The 12473-nt window shown below is 43.8% G+C and overlaps 1 protein-coding gene across 1 annotated transcript in view; it reads right to left on the reverse strand.

Annotated features, from left to right (window-relative positions):
• LOC146802199 (serine/threonine-protein kinase Nek5-like) overlaps window positions 1-12473 on the reverse strand; it is a 383120-nt gene that overhangs the window by 150595 nt on the left and 220052 nt on the right. Inside the window, exon 15 of the mRNA XM_085621788.1 lies at window positions 5295-5402. Within this exon, the coding sequence (XP_085477914.1) occupies window positions 5295-5402 (108 nt within the window). The remainder of the gene's footprint in view (window positions 1-5294; window positions 5403-12473) is intronic.

Genomic DNA, 12473 nt, shown 5'->3' on the forward strand with positions numbered 1-12473 from the left:
CAACTTGGAGGGAGCCTCGGTTGTTGCACTTGTCAGCTTGTCGTAGTCGTTTCAAGATGGCTGGCTCCACGTGTCTCGGTGCCTCCACGGGTCTCCTCTTTTCAGGGACTGTGGATCGGGCGGTGAGAGGTCTGGAGGTCCAGGTCTTGTCAGTCTCTGGGCTCGGGCTCCGGCGGTAGGCGGCGGCAAAGCAGACGTTGAATCGCTGGATGGTGCTTGCGTTAGCAAGGTGGTCACTCCCTGACCACAGGGGAGATTGGCTTCAGTCCTCTGTGCGGCAGAGCATCGAAGTTCCCGTCTTCTTCTTAGTTTCAAGTTGATTCCAGTTTGTCTGAAGTCTTAGGACACAGCTCCTACCTTTAAGCGGATTCTAGGGGCCGGACTACCTGCTAGGTCCCTCCCTAAGGGTGGGACCAGGAAGGGGGGTGGTTACACCCCCAATCCTTTGTCCAGCTCGCCCCAGGCCCGGGACTGGTGTGCCCCAGGACCGGTTTGAACTGGCATATGCACCGAGGCTCCTTGTGAGCCTCAGGCATGTCTGGTTTCTTTCAAGCCCTACCTGACCAATACACAAAATCCTGTCTGGGATGGTGCACGCACCTCCCCTGGCAGGAAACCCTTTGTCCACACCTCCCAAGCTGGAAGGACTCCCAGCAGCAGGAGGGCAGACTTGTGTCTGTGGTGGCAGCATCCATTTTGTGGAGCTGAGGCTATGTCTGATTTTACCCGGGTTTCAGGTACTGTACATGTCGTGTCCCTCTAGAAGGGTGGAATGCTAACCCCGTCGCCAGAATTGGCGAGGGGTTAGTATTCCAATTCGTATGACACCTTACTCGACATGTTTTGATAAAGCCAAACCAAAGTTAGCATTTAACCGCGAGGTTCATAATGCACTTAAGAGTATATGGTATGACGATATCTGGAAACAGTAGAAGGAAGTTGTTCCGACCACTGCAGACAGGCTCAGCTCATGCCAGAGCACCATCTCACATGGAACCAAGCACTCTGCCTTCAGGATTGTTAAGGCCTGCCATAGGAGTGACTTATAGGTTAACATGTGTCCCATTTAAAGTTAGGTATAGGTATACTACACCTTAGTAAGAGGTGGTTACACCAACTTACCCCAGCTGAGTGATCAGCCAGTTGTGTCAAATTTGTTAGGCCAAGCCTGGGGTGGCATAATACATGCTTCAGCCCCTGGCAGGCCTTAGATACACCAATGCCCTGGGTACCTAGTGTACACTGGTACAGGGGCTCACAGGGTGATCCAATTCCAATAGGTTATGCACCTAGGGTGCACAGTGTCAATTTAGTAGAGAGAACAGCAGGCTGGGGGTCTGATTGGCAGGCCCACAGCCTCAATATGTCAAAAACCAGTGAAGCAAAAAGCAAAAATTTGGGGTGACCATAGGATAGCAGACCCTACTCTCCTACACACGCCCACTGAGGGCAATCATGTCAATAAAAGGTAATGAAAACGTGAGGTGAGCCATCAGTGCATTTTTTAGCAGCCCATGAAGAAGAGGCGGAGTAGCCTCCAAACGCGTCGGTATGGCAGGTGAAATTATGGCAACAGAAAGGCGAGCTGCAGCGAGGCAAGCAACCGGATGGTGGAAGCGCCGTTGAGTGCCCTCTCATTGCTTGTGGGCAAATTGTGAAAAAGAAAAATAAATAAATAAATAAATAAATAAATAAATATATATATATATATATATATATATATATATATATATATTCATCGACTTGCTGCCAGAGCAGTCCCCTTGCCTGCGACGTTGGTGCCGTCGGTGGCAGCAGCAGCCACCGTATGTAATCCAAAAATCCTTATTCCACGTAAAAGATTCTACGAATAAAGGGACGGCACACCAGGAAACGGCACAAAACTTTATTGTGCACTAGCAGTTAAAGGACGACGCGTTTCGGCGTTTGCCTTTGTCAAGTTACCTTGACAAAGGCAAACGCCGAAACGTGTCGTCCTTTAACTGCTAGTGCACAATAAAGTTTTGTGCCGTTTCCTGGTGTGCCGTCCCTTTATTCGTTGAATCTTTTACGTGGAATAAGGATTTTTGGAATATATATATATATATATATATATATATATATATATATATATATATATATATATATATATATATATATATATATATATATATATATATATATATATATATATATATATATATATATATATATATGCGTGTCCATCTTTCAATGTTAAAAATAGACAGGAATCTATGCATGGGTGTGTAAGCATACACAAGGACAGCCATCTTGCAATGGTTTTGTAAAACTTCATTACAAAAACACTTTCATGGTGACCACCCATGCATCTGTAAGCATGCACAAGAGGCTATGTTGGTAATGATTTTTGCAATAAAGCTTTCCAAAAACAATTACAAAAATATACGCATTGGCAAAACCAAAAGGTGGTAAGCAGTGCAGACCTATCGGCTGTGGCAGTGTGTGTTTGAAGTACTAAGAGAAAGGATAATCAGATATCTAGAGAGACCTTTAATAACAGTTGAGGTTGGCTGAATATCACTTTCTTTAGATTGTATTACTAATGTACTTTAAAATGTCTGTGCATTGTTAGATGGTATATTTCTTTCAATTGTCAATGAACTTTAGAGTCCTAATCATTTTTATTCTTTACCTCTGTTAGGGCCCAATAAGTTTGGTTACATTTTTAAATGTTTATGTCTTACTGTATTGTTGTACTAGATGATTTAACTTAACATAGCAATAAAATTGGTGTTGAACATGCATAACGTGAATGGCAGCCTAGAAAATTACAGATGTAAGGAACAGTCAGTTGGAGGGATTAATTTAGGTGATATTCTGTCCTCTAATCTCTCATGTAATGAAACATTGAAAGAGAAAAATAGATTCACCAGTCCTACACAATTCATGGAAGACAATACAAGCAAGAGGAGCAAAAACTCGCAGTTGAAATGGACCAGTAGAATGGATAGATGTGTGATGGCATGAGGTGAGTGCGGGGAATATACTGTGACGTATGCACCTACTCTGAAAATAATGGACCTTATTCACAATAGTATGTATTAAAAGAGTACTCCTGCAGTATTGAATGAATGAATGAATGAATGAAAGTTTTTATAAAGCGCTACGTTCACTCCAAGGAGCATCTTGGCGCTAGCAGAAGGTGAGTTAATTTACCGCAGTGGAGGAGTTGTATTAGAAGCGAAGATCAGATGAGGGAAAGCATGATGTTGTCAGGAGCATAGAAAATCCATGTTTTCAATAATTTCCTGAACAGAAGTTCTCATTGGACCAATCTCAGTTGGAGCGGCAGAATGTTCCAGGCTTTGGTTCCTAGAACAGCTATGGTTTTACCTCTAGTTTTCAAATGATAGCTGGAGGCGGATAGAAAGTTACCCCAAGAAGACCGCAAAAGGCATTGTGTGGTATAGGGGCGTATTCTGGACCCAAGATATGTCGGCCGTGATGCTTTTATGGCTTTATAAGTGATTGTTAAAACTTTAAACAGGATCCTTTTATGAATTGGCAGCCAGTGCAGGCGATTGAGAGCTGCCGCTGACGGGGATCCTCTGAGTAGCCTATGCACCAACCTGGCCGCTGCATTCTGGACCACCTGTAATATTTTTTTAATGGCCTTATTTACTCCTGCTTACAGGATGTTGCAGTAGTTCAAACGCGATCGAACCAATGCTACAGCAACTGTTTTCCTAGCATTCAAACGGAGTAGGTCCAGGAACTTCCTCAAGATTTTTATGGTATGAAAACACATGCCAGCCACTGCAAGTGCTTGACTGTGGAAGGATGGAGTGGGGTCGAACTTAATCCCTAGGTTCCGTACTGTATCTGCAGTATTTGGAGGTGGAACCATGTTTGCAGGTCACCATTGACTGGGTGTAAAGAGATTGGCCTTCCCAAACAGCATGATTTCAGTTTTTTGGCTGTTACATTTCAGATGGTTGAGTTTCATCCAGTTCATGACTGCCGTTAGGCAGTGATAGAAATTTTCTTCCGCCACGGTGGAATTTTTGTCGATGGTAAGGATAATCTGTGTGTCATCTGCGTATGAAATGGCTTTGACATCGAAAGAATCTATTAGGACAAGCAGTGGGGTCATGTATTCTTTAACAAATTCTCACACGCTTTTGTCAATCTGTGCCAGCCATTTCATTGTAGATGCATTCTTAGCTCTTTGCAACTATCTCTCATTATCATATAGGACAATATCTGTTTCATGTCATCCTCTCTCATTTGAATATTTGACAGATGATAGTACAGATTGCTAATGTATTGTAATAACGAAGTGCAATGAGACACTCTCCTTTCCCAGACTGTAAAAGCCAAGTATCTTCAAAAGAAAAACATAACTATATCAAACTACGGAAATAATATCACTATACAATTTTGATCAACAACATTTTAAGTGACTTCTAGAGGTGAATTTAACTTTTCAATCCCTTTCTCATGACTGTAGCACTCTTTTACGTACTCTTACATGCCTTTGTGAATTGTCCCTCCAGACATCTAAAATGGGAATAAAATGGAAATATTCAGACACAGTTGGTACAAGTCGAAATTGCACCTTTATTAATAGGGGGTGAGATGTTTCAGGGTAGATTCACAAAGGCATCTAAAAGTATGCAAAAGAGTATTTCTGCAGTACTGCTTCCCATATTCCTAAATGTTTTAGTGAATCCACCCCAGAGTGACCAATTAACTGAACGTTATTTGTTATGTACTCTTGGAAACACTAACTACACTTGTGTACTGGGTAAAGTAGTCAAGAGAAGAAAAAGACTAGCGGTAACCAATATGCCTCAGATCCCAGAGCGTGTTTTAGCATTCATAGCTAACAAAGAGTCAGTGAACTTGTGCAAACCTCATGACTGAAAGTCCCAAAAACTTTAGGGGGGAAAAGGAAAACTTGTGGAACACACATAGTACAAAAACTTAGCACAATAAAAGGAAAATCTAGGAGCAGTCTGGTGATCTAGACACCTTAATGCACAATACTGAAACTAAAAAGGTGGCAGCATTGCAGCCACACTATTGACACAGCCATCAATTATGCACCAGGCTGTGTTTGGACAAAGTACGGGTTTGTTTTACCTTGTATTCCAGGGTTTTGTCCCCCTTCTTCCACACAGGAATAAAGCAAAAGAACCAAAAGTAAGATTATCTGTCTTTATGTTCTTCAAGGTGAGTTACAGATATATTTCCCCAAGTCTGTCAATTCACAAAACATGAGGTCATCTGGAAGAAGGTGGCATGTACACATCAAACAGAAAGTAACTCACCTGGATGGGCACATCAACCCTAACCTTTGGCGCGCCAGCTTTCATTTTATTTTCTTTCACTTCGTTGTGATACTGCTGGCGAATTTGATTTAATTTTCTCAGGTATTCCTGTAAGATAACAAAACAAAATGTCAAAAAATTATATGCATTCCTATTCCTTAAAAACAGTGCAGTAGGCATAATTTTCAGACGCATTCTATACATGTTATAATTTATTTTCGCAAATCGTGATTTCTTTACAGTGCCTGTACACCCAGCGGAGTTCTTGGCACTACAAAAGGCAAACATCCTCTGGTACTCTGCTACTCTGATAATCATTTAGTGAACAGCAATTTTGCATTGCTTTTGGAAACGATAGCAGTGCTTCAATTCTTTTCACATTTAAGAGGCAGTGTGCTCCTGAGGAATAGTGCAGGGACCAAAAAGAACACCAGCAAATCACTGTCAACGAAAATGATGCACCAGCAGATCAGGGTCTGGAAAGCGTAATTTACGTGCTGAACAGTGTTTTCTAATGTAACTTTGAAACAACTGAGCCAGATCCCGTAGACACCTGTATGCCAGGCACAATACTTTGATGAATATTCGAGCCTCAAAAGGCATCAAGTGGAGTAGACGTAACAGCGGAATGCATGGCTGAACCTAAAGTCTCCCAAAGTCATTCTGCTGCCGCTTGTGAGTCACTTGCAGGTTGCTCAGCAGTACTTTGGGACAAGCAGCTTTTACAATCATGTATAGGGGCAGACGTATCCTGCCTTCCAAAGTTAATTCAAATTAAATTACGCTACAGTTTCTTAATATGATAGAAAAGGGCCGATGTCACTGCATTGACCAGGGACTTCATAGTGAGGTCCAAGTCAAATTTAACACAGAGGTATTTTTAGGTCTCGGCTCGAAGGCTGCGCTTGCGCAGTCTCGCTCCGAGATTTAATGACTTGGAGAAGAGGGGCTTGAACCCGCCCCTCTTCTCTTCTCCATTGGCTGGCCTCTTAAATGCTGGCCAGCCATTGGAGAAGAGGTTTGTCTCGCAAAACAAGCCCCGTCCTTTTCGGATTCGGGGGCATTTTTTTTCGATACTTTTCGCTGGGCGTGTTTTTCTCTCCTCCAGCCAATGGAAAGAGGAGAGAAAAAGAAAAACACGCCCCCGAATCCGAAAACGCCACTTCGTTTCTCCGAGGCATTTCTGCTTCACCTCGGAGAAAGGCAGTGGTGTGCTCGTCCTCTCCCCCTACTCTCGGCTCCCTCGGTGCTCCCGTGTCCGGCTTCTGCTCGTTTTCCACAACTGAGAGATTGCATAGCTTAATGTTTGTGAGACTCCCCCCCACCCCCCCCAGTTTTTTCATTCCACTTAAAGCCCTGGATGCAGTGATCCCTTTCATTTATCCCGGCCGTGGGAGGAAACAGTTAAAGGGATTCCTTTCAGAATGCGCCTCACTGGGCCTTCCTGTCTGGTACTGGAGCATAATACCAGCCCGCCGACGCCCATAGGTAGGCTGCATTCCGAAAACGTGAGCGCATAGCAAGCCCTCGAGGCGCTGCTTCTCGCTGGAGCCCTGCAGGAGGGTGGAGCGGCTGTGCGCACCAGTCCTCCTCGGCATTAGATCTGTCAGAAAGGGCCTGAAGAGCGCTTCCTGTGTTCTGTAGTTTTTCAGTTACAAAGCACTGTAGACACTGACCAGTGGAATGGAGCTCGTATATTGATCTCGGAAGCATGAAGGGCTCTGTCGGCCTGGATGGACTTTGACAATAAAGAAAGACAAACTCTCTCTCGCCACCCCCACTCCCCCCACCTCCCAGCCTTGACTCGGTGCCGAGTTGACACTTAGTAAACTAAATCCAAGCTCTAGATTTTTTGGGGTTCAAATACGTTTTGTTCAATGTTCAACAGTTACATTAGTGGAGTGGTAGATGGTATCACGAATATAGCACACAGACGTGATGCATCACCTGTCTTGCAGGCAGTCCTATATTTTACAGTAGCATTTTGTCTGGTCAAGTATAGGTAAGCAGATTTTTGTGATAATTTTTAAAAAATATAAAATGCTATTTCCTACTATTGATTTTTAACATTTAGCTCTTTGGAACACTCACAAACTGGAGCACAGCCTCGGTAAGAAAAATGCTTCTAGAAATGGACATATGTGACAGATGCAAAAGTTTTCTTTTGCGAGCTCTGTCGGGAATGAAAGCATTATTAATGAGGAATATCATTTTATTTCTGGAGAGATGTGTGTGGCCAGGTAAGTATCTCCCCGGTCTAGAGGAGGGTGACCTTGAGCACCGAGGAACCATCGCCACCCTGCATTACATGGAGCTTGGATACAGCAGAGACTGTTCCTATGGCCTCAGGCTTCCACCCGGGGTGGTGGGGTTATGAGAAGAGCGAGCGGGAGTTGCATGAGGCTACCCACCTCGTTCAGACTATAGGCGCTGGAGGTAAGGGTGCGCGGGGCGCTGCACCACCCGAAAAGTACCATGCTGCAGTTCAGAAGGTGAATGAGCAGTAAAGATGCCTTGAAATGTTATCTTGTTACAGAGGGCAAATGTCGGGCTCTGTCTTCTGAAAAATTACTGCTTATTCTTTTAACATGGAGGTTGGTGTTTACTTTTCTTCCTTCTACTGCAAACCGAGGATTTTGTGATGGGAACTATTTAACAATTTTGCAGAGTATGAAAGGAAAGGCTTTAGGATGGTCATATTTTTTTCTAACACAACAAAACTTGAACTGTGCAAATATTTCAGCAGTTAGGAAAGCACAAACATCACTTTCTTTTGTATTTCTAAAGTGTGATAAAAAAAATGAATAGGATCAAAACAAACCAAGACACTTTACTTGGTGATGCACAAACGATAAATATTAAATGAAACCTGATTTCCACACATTATTATTTGTGCGCTGTATAGTGCTGTCTGTAAAACTACAAATCTGTGCAAATTTAGTGCCCATTTCAATGAAAAGGGTGCTGTCTGGAAGTGAACGTGCACTACCACACCATGTTTTGGTGATAGGTTTGCAACTGTGCACTAAAATGCACTACCAGCTACATACCACGCCCTTACTACTCTCCTACTGAATGGCCGTTGCTCATTTTTAGGTCTCGGCTCGAAAGTTGCGCTTGCGCAGTCTCACTCCGAGATTTAATGACTTGGAGAAGAGGGGCTTGAACCCGCCCCTCTTCTCTCCTCTTCTCCATTGGCTGGCCTCTTAAATGCTGGCCAGCCATTGGAGAAGAGGTTTGTCTCGCAAAACAAGCCCCGTCCTTTTCGGATTCGGGGGCGTTTTTTGTCGATACTTTTCACTGGGCGTGTTTTTCTCTCCTCCAGCCAATGGCAAGAGGAGAGAAAAAGAAAAACACGCCCCCGAATCCGAAAACGCCACTGCGTTTCTCCGAGGCATTTCTGCTTCACCTCGGAGAAAGGCAGTGGTGTGCTGGTCCTCTACCCCTGCTCTCGGCTCCCTCGGTGCTCCCGTGTCCGGCTGCTGCTCGTTTTCCACAACTGAGAGATTGCATAGCTTAATGTTAAGCATCGGGATCAACCCGGCCTTATTTCAGATAACTCCGCGCTCCCCAGAATGAAATATTCCATAAATGTTCATTTTCAAGTGAATAATTACATTGGACTCTGCCGAGGCAGATGGACTCTGGAATGCCCAGGTGCCAGGGTGTTATTCGGTCTGCTGAGCCCACATCCCAGATTTAAAAGACATATCGTAAATATAAAGACTGGCACTAAACGAGCCTGCTTTTAAAAAATCGTACATCCACCATGGGAAATTACGTTATTACTTTGCCGCGGTTGGGGAGTGGAACAGCAAAGTTGCTCCCAGTCTACGCGGAGCTTATTTTTAAGTAAGAAATGAAGGGTAAAGCTGTATTAACCACACATTTACGGACACCGGATACAGAGATTCCCCCCTAGCAGAATTCATGAGTAGAAATATACCGCGGTCAGCTCTTTTCTGTTCCCAGCAGTCTTTTGATACAAATATGCTAATAAATCACCAAAAGCAAGGATGGAGACAGACGCGAGTCCTCTCTTCAGTCTTGGGTCCATCAATTGAGCAAGCATTACATTCTCACAAAGTCTTTCATTTGATTTCTTGTGCAGACACCTACACAATGATAAAATCTGCTCCGAAGTGTTAAGAAGTGGGCTGCATTGATCGCAATAACACTCGTATATTTTTGGACACTGTTTTGAGAAAACACATGCAAGACAAAGTGCATCGCCCATACACTTGAAGGAAAAATGTGTTTGTTTGACACATCATTTTGCAAATGGGTTGAGTTTAAATATACAGCTCGTATAGTGATCCATTAAATATATTAATATTTTCTTCACTAGATATATTTTTTCATATTACAAAACCTCTTTGTCCCCTGAGTCCAGAAAGTGCACCAACTCTGCGTTTTAAAGCTCTTTTTCAATGTGAATAATCATAACACGACCAAAAATTAAACGGACTGCATCCTGTTTTTCAGAACGATTAAACCGGGCGCCTTTTTTTAAAATTTTTTATTTCGTGAATGTTTTCTTAAGTTTGGGACCTAATAGATGTGTAGTGGAAAAAGAGCGCCCCCTGCTGGCTAGAGAAAGTTGAGCATTTGAATTAATTTAATATGTACTTAAATTACCGTTTGTTATTCATGAAACTGTATAAAAATGATCGAATAATGTCATATCCAGCTACTGAATTCAGAAGCATCTTTATATGGTCCTGTCCGAAAATGAATCATTAGAAACGCCCCACCTAACTTTCTGGAGTATTTTAAATATATTTAAACATATTAAAATATTGTTCTAAAATGTTCTATATGTGCAGTAAATAGAGAAATAGAACAAAAATATCAGTAGACTGTTTGTAGATAATGGTTGATCATTTGGTTGAATTTAACATCGAAATTATATTTAGTGCTTCTTTATTTAGGAACCTGTACGCATTGTCCACATTTCCCATCCCACAGTACCTTTCAACTGCATTCTTTTCTTTGTATCCACACTCTTGTTTCGGTCAGATCTTCGTAGCTTCAGCCTGTCTTTCTCTTCCATACCGTCGCTCATTTTCTATGATAGCGTTTAATAAAGGATAATTGTGTGACAAATGTCCCGACCACACACAAGGATAGTTCAAGTCACTGAGGCGATGCGTGACCCTAGAAAGGCACAAGGCTCTGAGTCAAGCGATACATAGGGGCATCGAGGAGCAGCCATACCACCGGTGAGCCACTACATACTGCTTCTTGCTTCTGCCCACACTGCTCATTATTTAATTTAGCCGTGTTGATGAATACATGACCATGCGCACTGCAGGCAAACTCTCGGGGCCCCTCCAGGCTCCTGTTAACAGGAGTATAAATAAGAAGGGGGCTGAGGTGGCCGAGGGACGATCCATGTACAGGGTTCTGGTTAATACCGTAGCTGATGAGGCTGTTTCACCCCAGTGCTGAACACATTTTTAGGTCTCGGCTCGAAGGCTGCGCTTGCGCAGTCTCGCTCCGAGATTTAATGTTAGGAGTGGGGCTTTAACCCGCTCCTTTTTTTTGCCTCTTCTCCATTGGCTGGCCTCTGAAATACTGGTCAGCCATTGGAGAAGAGCATTGTCTCTCCAAACAAGCCCCGTCTTTTTCGGATTCGGGGCCGTGTTTTTTACTTTCTTTCTCTCCTCTGGAATGTAAACATTCCAGCCAATGGCAAGAGGAGAGAAAGAAAAACACGCCCCGAATCCGAAAACGCCGCTGCGTTTCTCCGAGGCATTTCTGCTTGACCTCGGAGAAAGGCAGTGGTGTGCTCGTCCTCTCCCCCTGCTCTCGGCTCCCTCAGTGCTCCCGTGTCCGGCTGCTGCTCTGGTCTCCTCCCCCTGTCCTCTCAGGCTGTGCACGTACCATAGCCCCGGCCCAAACTCCACCTTTGGTACATGGCTTGCTTTGGTGAGTACCTGCACGTATTTTTTCACAATGAAAGCACTGAATTTTATTAATTGATGGGAATCCGTCCAGCGGCACTTTGCTCTTTTCCTGCCTTAAGGTGAATCGATCCAAAAAGATGCCTGAAAGTGAACAGTCTATGCCTTTCCTACAGGCAGTGTAACTGCACAGCTGCCAGGGTTCTCCGGAAAAACACGACTACAAGTCCAGGAATTCAAACAATGGAGTAGCTAGTAGCTCATGGACCTGTGAAACTTGGTATGGCAGTAACAGACAAGCTTCAGAAAGAGGGGAGCAGTAAAAGGTCGGTGCTGCGTAAATAAGGGGCAATGATTACCATTTGCCCTAATGTTGATTTTAAAAGTAAACTTTGAATAAACAATTCTAATACAGACATTTCATGTTTTAAACCGTTGTTTTCTAATGTGCAAGACGTATTTAATTGCACTGAAACGAAGACCACAACTCCCAGAATCCACTAGTTTGTGACTCAAAATCCTAGAACCTTTAAACCTACGCACCTCCGGTTTCGAAACCGGTAATTCGAAACATGTGGAATCTGTCGTTTTTTTTTTTGCTGCCTTAAATTCCCTGAGAGGAATGCAAACATATTGCAAACTATGAACACGTTCTGACTAAAATTATGCACATTATGTAATCCTCTCCACACCGGAGTCGGAGAAAACGTTTCCAATTTGAGCTGGCCTTGTGGGGGGGTGCGCTTCCCGCGGCGTCCAGAGGTGGCGCTGTGTCCCCGAGGTCGAGAGAGTCTCTGCTGATGTAACACTCTCAGCAGTGCAGGCAGACGGCGCAGCCCCCATATTTGTCAGATCCTACAGACGGCGAGTAGCTAAGAAACGAAAAGAGACTTTCTTGGACCTGGACGAGGTGACAGACCTGCTTCTTCCCACAGCCGAATCCCGTCCTAACCCTCGCTCCAGTCTGAAGCAACCAAAACATTCCATTGCCGTGCATTTTTATGCAGCACGAGTTGCGCGATCTTCCCCGGAGCAGACTTTTGAACACTGGTCAGTTTACTTTTGCCCTGGAAAGAGCGTGTCCTGCTGGGCAGTCAGGGCAGAACAAAAAAAAAAAAATGAGTGCCGGTGAGTGCCACCTGCAACCACCGGTTCACGTGGTGTCAGTGTTATGCCATTATGTGTGCTGCGAAATGCACGCATGCGTTGTGGTTGTGTTAACTATTGTGTTAGGATGATTTTGGATATAGAAATGCGTTTAAGCGTTGAGCGC

This window comes from Triturus cristatus, chromosome 8 (genome assembly GCF_964204655.1).
Source record: "Triturus cristatus chromosome 8, aTriCri1.1, whole genome shotgun sequence".
Taxonomy (NCBI): Eukaryota; Metazoa; Chordata; class Amphibia; order Caudata; family Salamandridae; genus Triturus; species Triturus cristatus.